This window comes from Lutra lutra, chromosome X (genome assembly GCF_902655055.1).
Source record: "Lutra lutra chromosome X, mLutLut1.2, whole genome shotgun sequence".
In the NCBI taxonomy this organism is placed as follows: domain Eukaryota; kingdom Metazoa; phylum Chordata; class Mammalia; order Carnivora; family Mustelidae; genus Lutra; species Lutra lutra.
In genome coordinates this window covers 79,571,996-79,594,735 of record NC_062296.1, presented here as the reverse complement: position 1 = coordinate 79,594,735, position 22,740 = coordinate 79,571,996, and the positions used below count along the sequence as shown (strand labels likewise).

Here is a 22,740-nt window from a genome sequence, read left to right as displayed (position 1 = left end):
GCTCTACCTATTCACCCCTGCCCCTCCTACCTCCCCCTGAACCCCTGATCATTTTACTGTCTTTATGGTTTTGCCTTTTCTAGAATGTCCTATAGTTTTTAACTTAAAAAGTTTTTTTTATTATTGAAGTATATAGTTGGCCTACAATGTTACTGTCAGGTATACAACATAGTAATTCAACAGTTCTGTACATTACTCTGTGTTCACCATAATAAGGGTAGTCACCATCTGTCGCCATGCAAATCATAACTGTAAAGAAATAGCACTTGACAGCAGTCAGAACAGCTAATATCAAATGACAAGAAATAACAAAGGTTGGTGCAGATGTGGAGAAAAGGGAACCCTCGTGCACTCTTTGGGGGAGTGTATTTGGTCCAGATACTATGGAAAAGAGTATGGAAGGCCCTCAAAAAACTAAAAATAGAAATACCATATGATCCAGTAATTCCACTTCTGGGTATTTACCCCAGGAAAACAAAGACACTGATTTGCAGATATATGCGCCCCTGCTTTTACTGCAGCATTATTTGCATTAGTCAAGATGTAGAGGCAGCCTAAGCATCCATCCATAGATGAAGTGATAAAGGAGCGGTATATACATACAATGGAATATTACTCAGCCATAAAAAAGAATGAAGTTTTGCCATTGATGGCAACATGGATGGTCCTAGAGGGTGTTATACTAAGTGAGATAAGTCAGAGAAAGACAAATGCTATATGATTTCACTTACATATGAAATCTGAAAAACAAACAGACTCATAAATACAGGGAACAAACTGGTGGCTGCTAGAGGGGCGGGTGGGGGAGAGCTGAACTTGGTGAAAGGGATTATAAGATACAGCTTTCCATTTATAAGATAATTAAGTCAGAGAGGTACAGCATACAGAATATAGTCAATAATATTGTAACAACAGATACCTTTTGCGGCAATTTAGTCAGCTTCCGTGGTGTTCAAAAGTAGTCTTGAGTTCATAGATTTTCATGGAAAATGCCTTTTAGGAACATTTAAAAGCTAAACAAATGTACGCCTAGTATAGAACTAGCCATGTTGTTGTTAGTGCGACATTTTGATATTGTTGCCATCATTACAATTTTAAAGGAGGAGAAATTCTGGTTCAGTCCCAATAATTCTATTATAGCCAAAAAAGACTTGTTTTTCAAAAGCAGTAATTAATTCTGAATCCATCAGTTTAGTAGCTGTCCTAGTTTTGTTTATTTTATCTGTCTATATGCCTCTCTGCCCATATGCTTTTATCTAAAGCTAAACTTCTTTATTGCTTTGCAGATGCCTATGAAACCGCCAAGATGCTGTGTGAGCAGTATTACCTGGTCGCTCCAGAGCTGGAAGTGGAAGAATTCAATGGTAAAAGAAAAATCATTTTTACTGTACATACAAGGAAGGTGACTAAAAATCTGATGATACCTGAGCTATATTTCAGTGAGATTTCCTCACATTACACTGCTTTCTCATCTTTCTTTTCTTTTTCAAGCTTTTCTATCTCTTCGGTCTCCTAGGCATATTATGGTAAGGAGTTTTCGTACAAGTTTGTAATCTCCTCGAACTCAGAGTTCTTGGAACAGAAGTCATCAAGGTAGAAATTGCACAAACAGATGAATAGGCAGTTCTCAAAACAGCAAATACTAGGCAGTCAGTAAACATATGGAAACATGTGTAACTAGACTAATCAGAGAAGTACAAACAAAAATGGAGAAATGCCATTTTTGTCTTTTAAAATGGCAGTGATTATAATGTTGTAATACTTTGAATTGGTGCCCAGAAAAATACTCTTGACAACACTTACACATTTCTGGTATAAGTTTAAATTAGTACAGCCTTTCTCAAAAAATGCTAGCAATGTCTTTGTTTTTGGCCCAGGAAATTAAAAATCAGTAATGGTTATATTCTTTGGTCCCGTAAATTAAACTTCAGAAAGTTTATTATGTGAACGTAAAGGTGTACACAGATGTATGTACAAGAATAACAACCACAGTGGTTTTCCTAAACAGAAAAATTAGAAAACAACCCCAGTTGTCCACGATAGAAGATATTTAATTAAGTTGTGGTACATCCATAAGATAGAATACTAAGCAGCCATTCAAAATAACGCTTTAAGGGGTGCCTGGGTGGCTCAGTGGGTTAAAGCCTCTGCCTTCGGCTCAGGTCATGATCCCAGGGTCCTGGGATCACGCCCCATGTTGGGCTCTCTGCTCAGCGGGGAGCCTGCTTCCTCCTCTCTCTCTGCCTGCCTCTCTGCCTACTTGTGATGTCTGTCTGTCAAATAAATAAATAAAATCTTTAAAAAAGCAAAAAACAAAACAAAATAACGCTTTAAAAGAATATTGAATGTATTGAAAAAGTTGAGTTTTTTAAACACAGGCTATAAAAGTTCATTAGTGTCACGAGTTCAATGGGAAATATTTTGAAGGATTTATAGCACCAAAACAACAGCTTTCTGGGCTATAGGTGTGTAGCTGATTGTTACCTTAGTCATATGATTCTATATGTATTTGCATGTTACCTTTATTTGTAAGTTACAAGAGAGACATGCTTGTTGGGAAAATAGAAACAATACAGAATGTAGAGTAAGAAGTGAAAGTTCCCTTGTTCTCTGAGGACCCGGCAGAGCTTTGTTTTTGACATAAATGGGGTTGAAACTATGCATGTTCTATAACCGGCACTCTTCACTTTGCCTTGAAGATCTTTGCATGTATTAATGTCATTTAGAGATTATCCACAGTGTAGATTGCCATTATGGAGTCATTTACCATTCAGTGGACATTTAGGATTTCTAATTTTCCCATATTTCTTTATAATGAACAGTGAAGGGTGTGTCTGTGTCTGCAGGGTGGGAAAATTTGTGAACACGTGGAAGCATTTCTGTAGGTTGGATCCCTAGAAGTGGAATGACTGAATCTTAGGGTGTGGATGTTTACAGTTAAACCAAATTCCCTCTCAAAAATATGCTAATGTATTTTGCTTATAATGAGATCAACATGTGAAAAGATGTTAGGCTGTTGTTGTAGGATAGTTGCCCCTACATTCTGCCAGAAGGTATCCAAGCTGCTTTCCAAGTCTGTTGGGTTCTCTGAGAAGAGTTGTGCCCATATTTTGGATCAATACACTGCCAGAACCAAAAGGACTTCACTTGAGTATTCCCAAGTAGAAACATCTAAGTCTTCTCTCTACTTTTTCATACCGGCGAGGTGAGGCCTGACCTCACTGTGCACGTTTCTCTTTGTCAAACGCAGAACTTAAAATCGCAGTTGATAACCGATTGCTCTTTTGCATGAATGGCAGTCTGACTCACTGTAAAGGCCAGAGCAGCTAGCCCGCTCTTGCTGAGTCCCAGGAGCCAGCTGTGTCACACATTTCTTCTTAGTGAAACTGTCACGCTGGGCAGCGCGCCTCACCAGGAGAAGAGATTAACAACTATATTTGGCACTGTCTCGTGCATGATTTTTCAAGTCCCCTTTCCCATCACTAAGATAAATGAGTGCTGCTGGTTATAGGCGACCTCTAGTTCCCTGTGGCTCTGGGTAATGTGTTTATGATTTCTCTTTACTATTTTCTGAATGTCAGAGCTCTTTGTGGATGTGGCTCAGGGCGGTGCCTTCGCGCTAACAAGTTCTGTGGTAGAGATGCAGGTCAGAGGTCAGTCCTGAACACCTTAAGTAGGCGTCACTGTAAAGAGTGGATGTTTCCCACAGCATGTTGCCTATCTCAGTTTTCCTGAAAGGAAAAATCCATCAGATCCAGATTCCCACAGATTCAGTTTCAGAGTCTGCTTCTTTCTCGTTGCTTCCATTACCCCACAGGCGCCTCGAACAGTAGTGAGGAATAGCATTGCCCTCTGCTGTGTGCTTGACAGCAGTGTGGCCGCCGCTGACCCGAAGGAACCTCTGTTGCTTCCTGAGAATCGTTTCATTAGTTTGACATATCATCTTTTGTTCTGAATCTCTGGGCTTTTTTTCTTTGCCATTGTAGACCCCTGAGAAAGTAGTGAATAGGACTACGGAGAACATACTTTGTGAACACTGTCACTATTTACCAGTCATCCCTAGAATTCTGGATATTGGGACCCAGGTAAAATAAACTTTCTTTTTTCTCCATCTGATAACACTTAACAGGAGCATTAAAAATAACAGATGTGTTGGAGTGCCTGGGTGGCTCAGTCGTTAAGTGTCTGCCTTTGGCTCAGGTCATGATCCCTGGGTCCTGGGATCCAGCCCTACATCGGGCTCTCTGCTCCGGGCAAGCCTGCTGCTCCCCTTGCTTGTGCTCTCTCTGTCTCTGTCAAATAAATAAATAAAATCTTAAAAAAAATAACAGATGTTTATCTTCTATCAGGTTTCAGATTTTTCTGACTTGCCCCCGGTGGCAACCCATGTTGGTTTCTCCAGACAAGCATCCATTTTGTCACACTTGTTCTCATTTTAGCTTTCTTATTCTCCTGAGAAATCACTTGCCAAAACGTTAAGCAAACACACCTCTTTTCTTACCTGTTTTGGATCCCTTTGGCGAGGCAGCACGGCTCAGAGGAATGACGTGAGCTTTGTAGCTCTCCAGGTGGTGGGAGGGGACACATGGAACAACTTCCTTGTCTGTAAGATCACCTTGCCTGGTGATAAAAGGATACTGTTTCTAGGGCCTTAAATACAGCACCAGACACAAACTGGGTTATTTTTTTTTTTTTTTAATAAAAGGGTGGCTACTGGAAGTCAGAATTGACTTGGGAAAGATAAAACTTATGGTTACTACTTGCATTTCTTCACCATTTCTAGAGTAGTCTTTCCTGTCGAGAGGTTCGTTCATACCTCTGCGTTTCATGGGCAACATGAAAACTTCAAGTCAGGAGCGCCTGGGTGGCTCAGTCGGTTAAGTGTCTGCCTTCAGCTCAGGTTATCATCCTGGTGTCCTGGGATCGAGCCCCACATTGGGTTCCCTGCTCAGCAGGAGGCTGCTTCTCTCTCTCCCTCTGCCTGCCATTCCCCTTGCTCGTGCTCTCTCTCTCTCTGTGTCAAATGAGTAAATAAAATCTTTAAAAGTTAAAAAGAAAATTTCAAGTTATACTATATATACGTTGTTATAAGAGGGTTCCCAGGGAGTGCCGGGGTGGCTGAGTCAGTTAAGTGGCTGACACCGGATTTCAGCTCAGGTCATGATCTCAGGGTCCTGGGATCGAGCCCTGTGTCCAGGTCCGTGCTCAGCGAAGAGTCTGCTTGTCTCCCTCTGTCTACTCTCGCCCCCACTTGCACTCTCTTTCTGTCTCTCTCTCAAATAAATAAATATATAAAATCTTTTTTGAAAAAGAAGGTTCCCAGGAAAAAGGTGTGTATCTATCCTGGGATCTTTGATTTCCAGCTTCCCTATATTGGATACTTTCGTGGTTATTTTCGGTCAGGGGGTTCTATACAATAGTTGAAAAGCCATTGCTGGTAGCCCTGTTAAGACCATAAAGTTAACTTTTTAGTAGTGATACTAGCCAGCATTTATTGACTCTTTACATTGCGGCAGGCTCTTTGTAAGCTAGTTTATCCCTGTTAACCCATTTAATCCTTATAGTAACCCAGTGAGGTACGTACTGTGCCCATTTCAGATATGGCACACTGAGGCCCAGATGTTTTAAATACCTATTAATGTGACTGTTAAATTCCATAATCAGGACTTAATCCCAGGATAACTTTGAACTACACTGTTTCTAATAGTCTCGTCCATTGACTTTGGGACTTAATCAATCATCTCTAAGTGCCCAGCTACCTTTTCTCTTAAATGCATTTCTTTTCTGCTTAGCCTCTACTTTTTTCATTCTTATAGGAGAGCTGTCTGAAAATAAAATTCTCTGTATCCCATGTGGAGTTCTGTTGGTATTTATTACATGTTGTTTCAACTAATGGTTTTTGGAGCAATGACTCTGTAAAAGAGAGACTTGATTATTTCTTGAGTCTTGAGCATGAGAAACCTGGGCCATTTTTTTCCATTTACTTTAAAAAATATACTTTAGATGGAAAATTCATATTGCATTTATGTTCTATTTTAGAAAGTTAATAAATATCTATTAAGGGTCTACTACATAAAAGCCATTGGACCCAGGATTAAGTTAAAAGTTATGGACAAAAGCATTGGACTTGATTTTTAAAAAGGAAGGAAAGACATCTAACCTATAATGTTCTGCAAGAAAATACAAGTAATTGAGCAAGCCTACAGATGACTCCTAGAGAATGTTCAAGTGAAAAGAAAAAAATATATCAGAGATTAGATTTGGAAAAAGATCTGGAGTGAAAAGGTTGAATTCAGAAGGCTGTTTATATGACTAATCATGCCTTTTGGTACAAGATAGCCTGAGTGTTCAGCTTGTTCCTGGGGATCCATTAAAACGACAATAAAGGAATACAAAGAAAAACAGCAAAGAAATCAGGGGGCCCGTCATCAGTGGGACCAGTCACAAAGAAGAGGTTACAGCAAAGATGGAGGGACCCTGGGAGCAGAGCCAGTAGGGGCAAAGCATTGGAAAGTGAAGCCAAAAGGAGGGGTCAGTTGAAAGCTGGTCTAAGGCAGAGCACGGAGGGGTGATAGGGAACACTGGTCTTGGGCTGTGCTCTGCCTACAGTCAGTCACAAGCATTCTTCCTAGGGCAGAAATTAAAATCAGAGTACTTTTTTCAAGAATAACCTTGGAAAAAGTGGGGCTGTTCACGTACCTGTTGTTGGCCCAAAATAAAGCTCTCTTCACTGAGAATTTGGGGCACCCTCCGGTCAGAAGCCAGCTTACTGTCTGCATACCCTAAAGTCACTTGAGAAGTCTTGACCAGATCCGTGGGGCTCCAAGTCAGCCTTCTTGTTTAGTTGAGGGGAAATGAACACCAGCTCCCTCAAATGATTTGTCTAATTCCTCATTCAACAAGAATATTACTGCCAAGGTTTATCACACCTCAGGCGACATCCAGGAGCGTGAGGAAAATCTGACTAGCATTAAACTTACCAGCTGCACTACCATGGACAGGAGACTACCCCCTCCTTCTAAATTCTGAGAGAAAATGATTTTGAATGCAGAATTTTGTACTAAGCCAGACCTTCAAGTGAGTCAGAGGTGTAAAGATTGAGAAATGTATTTCCTAAGGGCACCTGTCTGAGGTAGGCTACTTGACTGACTTGATGGTTTACGTCATATGGACATAAGAAATAGTGAAGAACATACCAGAACTTTAATCAAAAACATTTTGAAGATGATGGTTATACGGCATGTTTGGAAGGCAATTCTTTTTTTTTTTTTTTAAGATTTTATTTATTTATTTCACAGAGAGAGATCACAAGTAGGCAGAGAGGCAGGCAGAGAGAGAGAGATAGAGGAGGAAGCAGGCTCTCCGCTGAGTAGAGAGCCTGATGTGGTACTCGATCCCAGGACCCTGAGATCACGACCCGAGCTGAAGGCAGAGGCCCAACCCACTGAGCCACCCAGGCGCCCTGGAAGGCAATCAATTCTAATTTGAAAAATCTTAAAGAATGAAATGGATACCATGCACTAGAATAGGAAGCTAGAGGATCTTGGTGATGTGGTGAGGAAAGCATGTTTCTTGTCCAGTTACCCAAGAAGAAGGGTAATCAGAAGCTCCAGGAAACAAAACTATGTAAGAAGGACACAGTCCAGATACTCAGTAATCTAAAAAAAGGGTAGTGGGATTTTAAGGAATTGGTGGAGGATTAAGGCAATCATTTCACCTTAAGGCTGAGAACATTCTTCTTCGTGTAACCAGTGAAACATGTCATTGGAATCACGGAGAAGGAAATATTGTTCTTCTACACTCTCGTGGCCGCTCTGCAGTGATCCGTATTTACCTAGTTTGATGTTCCCAACACTGTCAATTTTCAGCTTTTTTAAAAAAGATTTTGTATATTTATTTGAGAGAGAAAGAGCTTGAGTGGGGGAACAGATGGCAGAGGGAGAAGCCAATTCCCCACTAAGCACAGATCCTGATACTCAATCCCAGGACCCTGAGATCAGGACCTGAGCCAAAGGCAGACACTTAACCGACTGAGCCATCCAGGCGCCCCTCAATTTTCAGCTTTTATTTTTTTTTTAAGATTATTTATTTATTTGACAGAGAGAGAGAGAGAGATCACAATTGGGCAGAGAGGCAGGCAGAGAGAGGGGGGGAAGTAGGCTCCCCGCTGAGCAGAGAGCCCAATGTGGGACTGGATCCCAGGACCCTGGGACCATGAGCAGAGCCGAAGGCAGAGGCTTTAATCCATGAGCCACCCAGGCGCCCCAATTTTCAGCTTTTAAAAAAAGAACCTATAGACAAAGTACAGAAGAGTTCATTAGGATTACAGACCAGAATGGAAATACTATCAACCGAAAGACTAAAGTAGAAGTAGCAGCAAGTGGCTACCTCTGGGTGCAGACTGGGGGGAAACAGTAGAAGGATTTTTGCTTTTCTTCTTTTTGTTTTTAGAAATTTCATTTATTTTATTTTATTGAATAATTTCAAAAGTAACTGATCATCAGAGAGTTCGGGATTCAGACTCAGAAGCTCTTGGTTCATTTGTCCAATTTCAGGCCTCTTCTGTTTCAGTAGGCGAGTCACATAGCCTCCGCAGAGCCCGTGTCCTCGCCCATAATAATGCCACCGTCCCTGTGAACCCCACTGTAGTGTCATGAGGGCTCACTTGGATTGTGCATGCTCAAGCTTCTTATCACCTTCTAAGAACCTAACAAATGTTTGCTCTACTTTATATCCCTGTTACTTATATTAGAGGAAGTAGTTAAGTCGAAATTATAACATGGGTGACTATGTCTGTGTTCTACTTGAGAATGTTCACGTATTTTCAGTCTTTTACATGATTACGGGCCACGAGGAGGAAGGACCAAGTTTTCTACCATCTACTGTCTATAGCCCACGTTGTTCTTAGTGCCTGACATGGGATTCAGTGTTTCTTGTGTTTTCCTCCGGAGATCCCTGATATAAGGAGAAAGGATTGTGGGTCTCTGGGGGTGGGGGAGGGGTTGTCTGCCTGCTACTAGTAGAAAAGTTATGTGAACCTTAAATTCTACTCTAATATGCCTTGTTTGTGGAAATTGAACAGAGATTAACTTTGCTCCTTAGTCTAATCTGCAAGAAGATGTGCCGCTTTTCCTCTGTGGCTTCACATTCCCCATGATGACCGCTGGGATCACCACTGGGGGTGGTGTCCCAGAATTTGAAAAACACTGAGCGATATTTAGATGACTTATGTAATGCTTAGGATATTATGACATACATAATAATATTCCAGTTTTGCTCAGCTAAGGTTCACAGAGATTGAGTAACCCGCCCAAGGTCACATGGCTTGTAAGTGAAGGAGCCGGATTTCTCCCTGGGTTTGTTGGACTTCCAAGCACATGCTTTTGCTCAGCCCTGACTTTAAAGGTGGAGACCTAAATTAGCCTTTCTTGTAGAGTTCTTTTTTATGTACTTGGGAGATAGAACGCCAGCCACATTCTTGACTTTCTTATAGTTTTTGTCCTTATTCATTGATGGTTTTTGTGTCTTTTTTCAGCCAAAGCTCCAGACAAACCTATTCAGGTAGTTTATGTGCCCTCACACCTGTTTCACATGCTATTTGAGTTGTTCAAGGTAAGTGGAATTTAAAAACACAGAAAGAAGTCTTCATTTTAAATTACTTTGATTCAGAGCATAATGGATTCATTAGATTAGCATAAGAAAAAGGTTTTGCATAACCATTTTAAAAATTATATTTCTGATACCCTGTGGGTTTTATAATTTGTACACTGTGAGATGAAAAATTGCTGTGTACGGTACAGTTTTCGTGAATATTAGTACATATTGATTTGGGAGCTTAATTGTACTTCAGTGATTTTATGTAAAAATCCATACTGTTTTTTCTTCAGTTTTGAGATTAGAGATGCTTTTTACTTTCCCAACCTGGCGAAGGTTGGCTACTGGTGGTAGCCAGATCAAAATAAATACATGTTTTTGCGTGTTTAGGTTTCTGAACGTTAAGCACTTTGGTGCCTCAGCGGTTATTTTAGTTCTGAGAGATCCCGTAACTCTGACATATTTGAGTCCATTGAGAAGATCTGACAGAAGCAGAGAGGAAAGATAGGGAGGGGCTGGAACAAAAAGAGGAGCCGCCCCCCCTTAGCTGCCCCATGAAGAAAAAGAATAAAATCTCTTTAGACTCCACAGCTTACGTTGCTTTTGTTAATCACCAGCTCATGGCATTTATAAGAGCAGTATTATAGGCACAAGGCATTTAAGCTAAAATTTCATTTCTTCCGATGTGTAAAACCCTAAATTGAACACCTGAAAAATCAGTTATGCTGATTTGCTTCCCAAAATTATAATGTTACTGATGTAACACTTTAAGGTTGAGATGGGCATTCAATTGTGAACTTTCTCTTCAACAGCTGTGGCTTTTTGAGAATTTCTTTTTAACTGACGTTGCTTCTACTTTTTTTTTTTTCCAGCCAAATGATTAATTTTTGTGGGAAGCATGAATACTTTCAGGTTTTCCGCCTTCTTTAGAGGAAAGGTGCTCTGTAAATGCAGACTGATAAGTAAATGCAGCCTCGTTACGTGTGAAAAAAACATTCCTCTTGGTTAAGAGTTGAATGACTTAAATACGCTAAGGCAAAAACAAAAAGAGAAAAGAAAGAAAAAAAATACTTAGTATGATGGATGGAAATAAAACTCGATGAAATCAAAATAAAGCATCGGGCAATTTTTCCTTGCTCCAAACACACATTTAGTTAAGTTCTTTAGAGGGGGAAATAAAGGGTGTATAAACCCAACTAATATTTGCTCCACAAAAGCGTTATTGTGTAATAAGTAATCCTGTGCTAGTTTCTTTTTTTAAATTGTGGTTTGTGAGTCAGCGGTATGCTACAAAAAAAGCCTTATTATTTCAGAACTCAATGAGAGCGACAGTTGAACTATATGAAGACAGAAAAGAAGCCTACCCCTCTGTTAAAACCCTCGTTACTCTGGGTAAAGAAGACTTGTCCATTAAGGTAACTACCTGCTTTGTTTGCACACGTTATCGGTTGATTTAATAGTACCCAGACCCTGAGGAATCTGAGGGAAGAGAAGAAGATGGACCCTGAATGTCTTATTTTTATGTACCACGTTAGATCTTTAGCTTGTTGCCTCATTTAAACTTAGCAGAAGCCCATTTTTCAGGGAGCTGGACCATACCCTCCCCCCCCCACCGGCCCAAGTCTGTGGGATCCTAGTGGCCGTCCCTGCCTCCTTTGTTCTAGTTTGTTCGCAGTGGAGCTGTATTTCCCTGGGGATTCAAAGCCCTCGTATCTTTTAGAGTTAGTTACCTGGTATGTACTGTAATGAACTTCTTCCTCGTACTAAGTATAGATTGACTGTTTTTAAAAAACCATTTTGTACATTACAGATAAGTGACCTAGGTGGTGGTGTCCCACTTCGAAAAATAGACCGCCTTTTTAACTACATGTATTCAACTGCTCCTAGACCCAGCCTGGAGCCTACAAGAGCTGCCCCTCTGGTAAGCATCTTAAAGTGCTGCTTAGGGGAAGAAGAAGAAGACCATTAACCTGAGAAGGGACTCCAGCAGAGCGGCCTTTCTCCTGGCTCCTTACCCTAGCCTCTCTGAATCTGAATGTTTCCGGCATGATTTGGAGGAAGGGAGATTTTATCCCACTGCTACTTTCTTTGTCAATCCTTTGGACTTAGATTTCTTTTCTAATTTTGTCTAAGAAACACTCAGAGCTGAGTACCTCACTTCCTATTGTAGAGAAAAGGCACCTCCCTTTGGTTAAGGACTGCTGCGGGGGCACCACTCCCCGCCGGGTGCTCTATCGGAGGGAATGGAAGGTTAAGAGCCGCCCTGCCGGAGCAAAGGAGCCTCACAGGGCTGCCGCTTGGTCCTGGGCACCTCACTTGGGCACCGAGTGCTGTGGGAGCCCCAAATCACCCGGGGCCTTTAACTTCTCCCACCAAATCTGTTTATATAATTAGAATGTTCAAGTATGAATACAATAAATTTTGTATAGTAAACAGCATAAGTAGGAAACATATAGGTGGCGTATGCATTTTCGGAGCCCTTTCTGTCTAGGCTTTATGAGGCAGTGAGAAAAGCCTCAGGTTACCATGGCAGCATTTAGATCCTGCTAGGGCCACACTTTGTTCCCCTGCTGAGTGTTTCTAATTGACAAACAACAATTGAACCCTTTGTCATTAAACACAGCAACATAGCTATCAGTCTGCAGAACAGTTGAGGGTACAAATTAAGTTTCATTTTTCAAGTTCTACCTGACTGATAAGCATGTGAGATTATATTTTATTGTATGAATAAAATCCAACACTTTGCATCATTTATTCGAGACAGAGTTTGTTAACTTGGCATGTTGAAAACAGAGAGGAAGTCATGCTTACAGGAGTCAAGAAAATTCTCGAAAGATCAATTTTGAAAGGGGTTGCCTTTACCAGGCTCTGGTACCTACTTAAGTAAATGTCAAAAGAAAAAGCACTACAAGCAAATCCCCAATTGTTTAGAAGGAATATGGATCCTCTATTCCAGGTCTCAAGAGAACAGCTTGAGGACAGCTGTTCTGTCATCTTTTTTAAAAAATGGAACTGAATTGACATAAGAGACCTTAAAATATTATGTATCCAGCCTCCCATTTTATAGACGAGAAAATAAGGCTAGTGCCTTGCCCAAGGTCGTTGTACTCATTAGGGCACAGCTGGCACTGGTTGCGTCAGCATTCTTTCCCGTGTCCCATACAGCCTCTCCTTTTGAAGAAAGGTTTCCACTAGCTTCTGTCCCAGTTATCAACTGTATACATCCCCAAATCCTGTCAGATTCTTTGACACCCAGAGAAAACCTGGATGAACCTCACTCAGTCTAGGTTAGAGACCCCTCTTCTGTGTTCTCATGGCTTACCTGGCTCCTCACACCCACAACAGGATTGGGCTCAGGCATTCTCGGCTGTTCCCTGGTAGACCTGAGGGCAGGTTCTGGGCCTTGCTGCAATGTAGGAGACAGATTTCCTTGGCCTCTTCCTGGAATATTCTGTTTTCTTTGCTATGGTGACCACATTCATCGTCATGGATATCTTGTCCTCACCACCAGCCATATCCTGTCAGTGCAGAAGCCCTGGAATGACAGTGCACGCTGTCATACCCAACCCTTTGAGTTAGGCCCTGCCCTGAGGGAGGAATGTAGGAAAGATGTTCGCAAACAGTAGAAATCCATGTAAGCTGGTAAAATCGTGGCTCTGCGGTAGCCATAATGGCAGCTTCCGTTTATTTACTTTTACTAGGTCTCAGGCACTGTGTCAAGACTTGACACTTGTTAGGTTATGTAATCTTCAGAGCAGCTCCGAGGGAAGCTTTTCATTACATCTTCAGATGACAGAGCAATCTCAGAGAGGTTAGGTAAACTGCTCAGAGTGGATTTCTCCTTATGTCTCTCTGAGCCTAAAGCCCATGTAACCTCTGCTCTAACAAGCGCATTACCCCACTGCCTCCTTGTCGGGGGATTTCATCAGAGGGGCCAAAGCTTGTGGCGTTGAACCTGCCCCTCCAGTCTAGACTTGCTGAGATAGTATCCTTTGTTCTTATTGTTCTTGTCAATGTCTGAGACTTTTCTGTTTGCAACAACCTGTTACATTCAGGGTTCTATGACATGAAAATGTAAGAGGGCACTGGAATTTGTTTTCTCAAAACGAGATACATGGGACCTACCGTATAGCAAAATATTTCAGCATTCCCAGAACTTTAGGAAGTAGAGTCTCAGGAAATTGTCTTTTCAGTGTATTAGCCTGGGTACCAGTAGATTGGAACTCTTGTGCTACTCATTTAATTTTCACTTCAGAGAGCAAGAAAATCTGATAATGGAACTTTGCGATGATGTGGTTTAGTTTTGTTAACAGTTCAAATTCCACTTGATTTGGAATTTGCTTTCAAAATGCTAACAGTTCACTTAAAAATGCTAAAAAAAAGTAGTCAAAACTTGGAGTATTTCTAATATTTTCCAAACATAAGAGAAGTGTTTTTACAGGTTGAAAATGACTGTTTGCCATAAAATGAGTATACACATTATTGTAAAGGTTGGATCAGTAATTTCCTTGCTTTAAACCTGCCTTAAGAATTTCTTTTAATCAGGGCGCCTGGGTGGCTTAGGCAGTTGGGCAGCCAACTCTTGATTTTTGGCTCACGTCATGATCTCAGGGTCCTGGGATCAGGCCCTGTATCAGGCTTCCCACTCAGGGGAGTCTGCTGAAGGATTCTCTCTCCCCCTCTCCTGTTCATGCTCTCTCTTGCTCTCATTCCCTAAATAAATAATTTTTTTAAAATATATTTTTTTAATATTTTATTTATTTATTTGACAGAGGTCACAAGTAGGCAGAGGCAGGCAGAGAGAGAGAGGAGGAAGCAGGCTCCCTGCTGAGCAGAGAGCCCGATGTGGGGCTCGATCCCAGGACCCTGGGATCATGACCTGAGCCAAAGGCAGAGGCTTTAACCCACTGAGCCACCCAGGCGCCCCAATAAATAAATTCTTTAAAGAGAATTTCTTTTACTCTTCTGAGTAGTCCTCATACCAAGTATGTTAGCATTTGTGCACGTCTCACTGTATTATTTTTCTTTTCTCTATAGGCTGGATTTGGTTATGGCTTGCCAATTTCTCGTCTATATGCTAGATATTTCCAAGGAGATCTAAAACTCTATTCAATGGAAGGAGTTGGCACTGACGCTGTCATTTATTTAAAGGTACTGCACTTTATTAGTAATATGAAGGCATCTTTACTTTTGAAAGCTTTAGGTTCTAATAACCAATGGAAAATAACACTACATCATCTCTTACATTCATTTCAGATATACTTCAGTTTTATGGGAGAACCGGGGTGTGTCCTGCCCTTGATTTTATGCTCAGATATAGTAAAATATGGAACATGGAGAAGGAAAAGCTAAAATACTGATTTTTAAAACCATGATTCTTACTTGCGATTTCTTTTAAATTGCATAAGCATTGAAAGGGCTAATCTAAAAGGAGACAGATTTTCATAAACTGAAGTGTTTTAGTCTTTTACTTTAGAACTCACTGGCTTTCCTAGAATTCAGTAATCATAGTATGGTGATATAAATAGGCTGATGTAATAAGAAAGCTTCTGTAACACAAGTTTTCTCATGCATTGGTGGCATCAGACTTTTGTTTATTTCTAAACTCTGGAATATTTGGAAGATTTTTTAAGCAGTTAATACAGGCACGTAGTACAGAATTGAGAAGCTACAAAGGGGAGAACTTAAGGCTTTCCCGCCTCTGTCTCTAAGCCACTTGCTTCTTTTTCCGTGAGGCTACCACAGTACCAGTTTCTCATGGAGCGTCTTGGAGTTGATTCTGCATTGATACACAGATGGGGGAAAATAATTTTTTTCCCGTATAATGATTATTTCAGCATTTTTCCTTTTTTTTTTTTTTTAAGCTTTCCTGTATAGCTTGGAAATCTTGCTATATCCATTCATACAGAGCTGCTCATTCTCTTTAACAGCCGTGTAGTGTGATACATGTTGTATGTAACGTGTTATACCATTACTTAGTACATCTAAATGATGTGCTATTTGATACCACCTTATGGGCGTATGTTTATAAACTTCATATATATGAAACTTTATATACGTAGGGGCCTTCCGTATGGGCCCTCAGGGAAAGCGATTGGTCAGTGACTAGTGCTTGGCCTAAGACCATAGAGTCAAGATGATTGAGTATCTCAAAGCATTATTAACTGAATTAAGATGCTTTTTCTTCTGGTTGCTTTGTGTACTTTACTACTGGTTTTGAATGAGTGAAAGTTTTTATTCCTTTAAAGGAGCTTTAATTTCATCCCAGCCAGTCTAAGTAAACTATGAAAATGTAATTTCAATATAATTCCAAAAATCTACATTAAGGTTTCTCGTGTTTTAATAGTAAAATTTGGGTTAGTATTTCATGTGAGAAAAATGACACGTGGTCCTCTGGTGTATGTTTTTGTCTCTTAGGCACTTTCCAGTGAATCATTTGAGAGACTTCCGGTTTTCAATAAGTCTGCGTGGCGTCATTACAAGACCACTCCCGAAGCTGATGACTGGAGCAATCCCAGCAGAGAACCAAGGGACGCCTCAAAATACAAGGCGAAACAGTAATTTCCTACTTTGCTTTCTATTATAAAGTATCTGATGATTCCCTAGAATGTACCAGCCAGATGATCCCTTTAGCCAGATCTTCTCTGTGGCTTTTTCACTGGAAGAGCAAAGTGATCTCTAAAGGAAGGAAGGACGGTGAGAACCGGGTAGCCAGAGTAGCCCTTCCACTGGAGGTATGAACAGCAGGGAGCAAGTTTATCCTGCCGTAGATTGGATTTTCAAAGTAAGTTTTGGGATTTGTCATCACCTATGATGACAGAAGGACATTTGACAGGAGGGCATTTAGGGAAGGTCTGTGGGTGGGTTGAATCTGAAAATAAAGAAGTTAAAATGATCAGTCCAGATAAACAAGGTGTGGTTTATCCATGCAACGGAAAAGGACACGTACTCTATGATTCCACTTACGTGAGGTACCTGGCAAAGTTAGATGCTAGGGACGGAAGGTAGAATGGTTGCCGAGAGCAGGGAGAATGAGGCGTTAGTGTTTAATGGGTGCAGAGTTTCCGTTGGGAAGATGACAAGGTTCTGGAGGTGGGGGGGTGGGGGTTGCCCAACACTGTGAATGTACTTAATGCCACTGAACTGTTCGCTTAAAAACAGCCATTCCTTACCCTCTTACCAGATAGCAAATGTTATGTGTGGTTTCCCACAGTAAATAAAGGAAAACAGAAAAAAGAAAACTAATCACAGAACAACAGGTTTCACTGCTTTATGGTAGTAAGGGCAACAATCCCACCTTCGGTTTCCAATTATTTTTTCTCCTGACTGTTATTAGGCTCTAGCTCTGCTGGCAACAGTAACAGCTCTGTTTATTTAAAATAACCTTTTGTTAACAGAACAGCGCTATATGTGCGTTGTAAAAAATTAGAAAATGTAAGTAAGCAAAAAAAGGAAAGAGAAAGCACTGTATTCCCACAACCCAGAGATTACCACTCTTATGACTTTCTGTATTTGCTATGTACACAGATACTTTGCTATATATATATATTTTTTTTTTTCTCCCAAATGAGACCTAATTATTTATAATCTTCTACAACCTGGCTTTATTTCATTTAACCATTTTCACCTTTCCAGGTCAGTAAATTTTCATCTTGAGAATTTCCCTGAATTGCTCAAACCTGGATCAGTTCTTAGATTGTATAACAATCTGAGTAGATTTCAAGTTGTTTTAAATCTAGAACAATATTTTTGTTGGTGACGAGAGACCATCCTAGTTGTCCTGCAAAAGTATCCAACCTGGATATTTTGGGCTTCTTCTTCGACGTGTCATTTAGCCTTTCCCCTATTTTTTGTATTTCCTATAAACTGCAAGTTCATCTAAAGATTCAAGGGAGCATTTTTTGTTGTTGTTGTTCAGAGTACCTCATAAGCACTATTTCAGAATTACACTGTGAGACCCATGATATCTGACTGATCCCTCCATAGTATAGTTGTTTTTTCCTTTCTCAACTAGAAAGTCATCTGGGGACTCCTGGGTGGCTCGGTTGGTTAAGCGGCCAACTCTTGATTTTGGTTCAGGTCGTGGTCTCAGGGTTCTGGGATTGAACCCCACGGTGGGCTCCCTTCTCAGTGGACAGTCTGCTTGAGGATTCACCTTCTCCCTCTACCCCTCCCCCCAGCTCATGCATATACACTCTCCCTTTCAAATAAATAAATCTTTTTTTTAAAAGGAAAATGTAATTATGGCCCGAATCAATAATTTTATTAATGTTTATGAGTTATTTTTGTGAGTTACTTTTAATACCATTCCTTTGATGTTTATTAGCTGACATTCTCCCATGAAGTTCTTCCTCATCAACACAATCCATTTAAGTACCGTTTTTTTTTGTTTTGTTTTATTTATTTGTCTTAGAGAGAGAGAGAGAGAGTGTAAGCAGAGGGAGGGGCAGAGGAAGAGACAGAATCCCAGGCCGACTCCACGCTGAGTGGAGAGCCCGACGTAGGGCTCAATCCCAGGACCCTGAGATCGTGACCTGAGCCAAAACCAGGAGTTGGATGCTCAACTGACTGAGCCACCCAGGCACCCCCATTTAGGTCCCTTTTGAAGTACAGCTCCTCCTGACAAAGCAGGATAAGAGTTTAAATCTTTCCCTTTAACTAGCAATTTTGAAGGTAAGAAGTAGAGGTAAAATCCATCTTAAATGGTAACAAATGAGTTTTTGGCTTTCACTTTTTTGAGCATTATTATGGATAGTGTAGAATTTCCTTCAATACGTTTCAATTAGAACTACACACACACACACACATAAAGTGCTCAAGTCTTAAGTTTATAGCCTGACACATTTTTACATCTATATTTCTAGCACCTTTGTAATCAGACACTTCCCCCTGTACCATCCCCACCATGTAGCCATTATTCTGACTCGGTCACCCATTCTTATAACAGACTCTGTCACTTGTTAAACTTAAAAGGAACATGTGGCATGTACTCGTTTTTGTGTCCAGATCTCTGTGAGGTCCATCCGTGTTACTGCATGTAGCAGTTATCTTTCTGATGATTAAATTAGCACACCTTTGGCCACTGGTGACTATTTTGAGTCAGATCCTCGGTGTTCCTTTGCTAAAACTTTGAAAGCTTTTTCTGGCCCAAGATGATATTACAGTCTCATCTTCTACCTTCCCTGCCTCCATCCTAGAATCCACCATTTCCCTCAAGGAGTCCTGTTTGCCTCGAACAGGTGTTAGAGACCTTAATCTGGAAGTTGGCGGTGAACATTATACCTTGTCTAGTCCGCTTTTCTGGACAGAATTGTACAATGCATATTTTTAAACCATAAGTTTGTGTTGCTATTTTCAATTTGACTTTAACATTGCAATATCCCAGCCCAATATATTGTAATTGAGCACACCTCTTCTTAATCTTGATTCTTAACATAACGCAACAGAAAGGTTTTGTATGCAAATGCAGTTGATATAGCTTTCGATTTTGCCCCATTATAGTAGCATTGGTCTTTTCTGATGAATGCCATAAAGGGTATCCCTACTGATTTTTGTCTCTATGGAAGTATTGGGATGGACCTCTGTACAGTATTGCTGGAGCAGTCATTCATCTCAAACGTGAAACATAGAGGAGTTTGGTTTGTGCATGTGAGTGCAAACGGACACGTGGCTGTGCATGCAGACATACACACACCATCTCTGGCCAAGATTGAGCTAAACCAGCTTGAAACAATTGGATCCATTTCCCTTGATTTCATTTTCAGTCTCTGTGTCCGGCAGGTGACACGTTGGGCATCACTGTGACCGACGAATGCAAGCTATTGCTCTGCTAGAGGGAGTTGTTTGGGTAGTACAGAAGCAGTCTTTATAAATAATATGGTTCATTTGGACTGTAAAAAGCTGGCTTTAATTGAGTCTTGTTTTATTTTTATTTTTATTTAAAAAAAATTTTTTTAAGAATTTATTTATTCATTTGACAGAGATCACAAGTAGGCAAGAGAGGCAGGCAGAGAGAGAGAGAGAGAGAGAGGAGGAAGCAGGCTCCCTGCCGAGCAGAGAGCCTGATGCGGGACTCGATCCCAGGACCCTGAGATCATGACCTGAGCCGAAGGCAGAGGCTTAACCCACTGAGCCACCCAGGCGCCCTTGAGTCTTGTTTTAAATGCCATTTTAAAACTCTAAATAGTTTAGCGGGTTGTATACTAATTACGAGTCTTGATTTCTAATACAGTATTAGGTAGACAAGTTTTAGCAGAAAGCAATATTTAAAATTGGAAAATGGTTAGCCTGATGATTAAAATTGTTAAATTATACAAATAGGGTAATTGGTGGTGATCTTGGGCAAATATTTAGTGTAGCTATGGTAAACTCACGAGGTGAATGAGAAATGCTACAAAAATGTATTTTCTAATCAGATTTTTCTTTTTCTTTTTGGGGGGGCTTTTTAAGTTTTTATTTTAATTCCATTTAGTTAATGTGCTGTGTGATATTAGTTTCAAGAGTACAACATAGTGATTCAGCACTTCCACACATCGCCTGGTTCTCATCATAATCTAATGATATATATTTTTTTAAAGATTTTAGTTATTTATTTGACAGAGAGAAATCACAAGTAAGCAGAGAGGCAGGCAGAGAGAGAGGAGGAAGCAGGCTCCCCGCTGAGCAGAAAGCCCGATGTGGGGCTCGAACCCAGGACCTGGGATCATGACCTGAGCCGAAGGCAGCGGCTTAACCCACTGAGCCACCCAGGCGCCCCTCTAATGATATTTTTAATAACAGCTTTATTGAGATATAATTCACATACCCCATAAATTCACCCCCTTAAAATGTACACTTTTAGTGTCTTCACAGAGTGTGGGACCCTCACCACTGTCTAATTTTAGAACGTTTGTACCATCTCAGAAAGAAATCTTGTACCCATTAGCACTCATTCCTCATATCTAATCAGGTTTTTAACTGAGAGTAAAGAACTGTTTTGAGGTATGTATAGGGGGGCGCCTGGGTGGCTCAGTCAGTGAAGCGTGAAGTATCTGCCTTCGGCTCAGATCATGATCCCAGGGTCCTGGGATTGAGCCCCGCATCCCTCTCCCCCTGCTCCTCCCCCCTACTTGTGCTCTCTCTTGCTGTCTCTCTCTCTTAAATAAATAAAATTTTTTTAAAAGTACATATAAGTAATAAATGGTATTTCTTTTTCTATAATAACCACAGAGAATAATTCTGAGAAGACAAAGCTTTTTTTTTTTAAGATTTTATTTATTTATTTGACAGAGAGAGAGATCACAAATAGGTAGAGAGAGGGGAAAGCAGGCTCCCTGCTGAGCAGAGGGCCCAATGCGGAGCTCAATCCCAGGACCCTGGGATCATGACCTGAGCCAAAGGCAGAGACTCAACCCACTGAGCCACCCAGGCACCCAAGGCAAAGCTTTTTGAACTATCACTATAACTAAATGCTCTGAGTAAATCTTGGTTAAATAGAGAAGGTTGTACTCCAACTCACTGGCTATTCCTGTTGTTTTCTTTTTAGGGACAAGATCAAGACTAATAGAACTTTCTAGAGAACTGAATGCTCATATCCTCTCTGAGAACAAAGATTACCTTCTGCAAGTCAACCAGAGAGAACTCCTTTCCTCCACCAACTCTGAGCAAGGCACTATAGTTACTCCAGTGCTTAAATGTGTAATTTCTCTATATGATCTGGACCTTTTCCACAAAAACCTTCCTGTAGCTGCTCCAGATCCGCACTAAAGTAGTAACCTGAACAGTTTTCCTAGTGCATTGTTGTGGTTTGGTTGGCGCCTGTCGTAAGAGAGCTCAGGGCCTCGTTAGCGCTCTGGTGCCCTCATACCTTCCTCCTCCTTGTCATAGAGTCGAATGTCTACATTCTCCCCAGGATTCTAAGTTTCTTCCTCATTCCAGATACAGCCAGTTTCTGCTGTTGCTCTTTGTGACCAAACACCATGGTTTTCCAAAACACCAACTAAGGCCTGGGTGATCTGGAAGCTGAAGACGCCAGCGGAGTGTGTCTTGGTAATTCCGTCCTGGGGCCCTTACTCTCCCATATGCGTCCTTTCGCACTCTGTGATTTCAGCTTTTGCCTTCTTCCATCCGATCTGAGTGAGGTGCGGCTCCTTTCACCATAGCTCTTACTCTCTGATGCATTGATTTTATTTTAAAATTCATTTGTGTACTTCCATTCTGTCAATTAAAGCGTTCCAAAAGTTGTCTTGGGATTTTTCACTTAACCACTTGGTTTCAGAGATCTTAAGTGAAAATCTACCTTCCAGTCATTATTGAGTTTGTGAAAGTGGGACGTGGAGTTTTTATGCTATGTAAAAATGTTGCCAGTCTACTTATTTTATTCTGTTCCTTTGTCGTTTTCTGAGGAATTGCAAGTCTCTGTGTGATGCACGTTAGTCATCGTAAAATCGGCTATTGAAGGGAAAAGGTCTTCCTTGTTGATTTTGAAAAATAATTTTCATAATTTTCATTTTTGTGAGTTCTTGGCCAGTTTTAGAACTGTCGATCTGATTTTCATACTCCTTTGCTTTTTTGCTGAAAGTCAGGCTGGGCAGAGGCCTTGGGGTGAGGAAAGAGAAGCGAGGTTGTATTGACCCCTCAGCAACGGAAGCCGTCCAAAACTCTGGATTAAAGGCACAATTTATACTGCTCCACAGGATGTGTTTCCCTTCACTGTCATTTTTCATATCATCGACTTTGGTTTCTGCCTTCTCTTGACGCCCATATAAATGCATCCATCCAATTTTTTAAGTGTGGAGCACGCTGTTGGGAAAGTTGTGCTTTGTAAAGTATTCCCCTCCTTCAGTGCCTGGCGGGTCGGGGCGGTCGCCCCACTTGGGGTCCCCGCGGGGGGCCTTCCCGGGAGGAGTTGTGCTCTGACCAGCAGCACATGGGCCAGCGGCAGCTCTTTCTCCTCATTCCCCTGAGTCTGATTTTGTTTCATTTCATTATGTTACCTGAGCTCATGGTCATTCCCTTCATCTTTAGAAAGGTCCCATCTCTTCCATCCTCAGAAGGATCCCGTCAGAGAACTCATCTAATCCATCAAAGAAGAGAAAGACAGATGGACTCAGAGAGAGGGGACGGGATGTCCACATGGAAGCCTGCGGGCTGGAGGACTGAGTCAGT

The 22,740-nt window shown here is 41.1% G+C and overlaps 1 protein-coding gene across 1 annotated transcript in view; it reads left to right on the top strand.

The window, feature by feature from the left end:
• The window catches only part of PDK3 (pyruvate dehydrogenase kinase 3), a 75,397-nt gene extending 53,582 nt beyond the window's left edge, over positions 1 to 21,815 (top strand). The window contains exons 6-12 of the mRNA XM_047715307.1: positions 1,287 to 1,364; positions 9,536 to 9,612; positions 10,908 to 11,009; positions 11,405 to 11,515; positions 14,632 to 14,745; positions 16,012 to 16,151; positions 21,119 to 21,815. Of these exons, the coding sequence (XP_047571263.1) occupies positions 1,287 to 1,364; positions 9,536 to 9,612; positions 10,908 to 11,009; positions 11,405 to 11,515; positions 14,632 to 14,745; positions 16,012 to 16,151; positions 21,119 to 21,149 (653 nt within the window). The 3' untranslated portion in view covers positions 21,150 to 21,815. The remainder of the gene's footprint in view (positions 1 to 1,286; positions 1,365 to 9,535; positions 9,613 to 10,907; positions 11,010 to 11,404; positions 11,516 to 14,631; positions 14,746 to 16,011; positions 16,152 to 21,118) is intronic.
• The last annotated feature ends 925 nt before the right edge of the window (positions 21,816 to 22,740 follow it).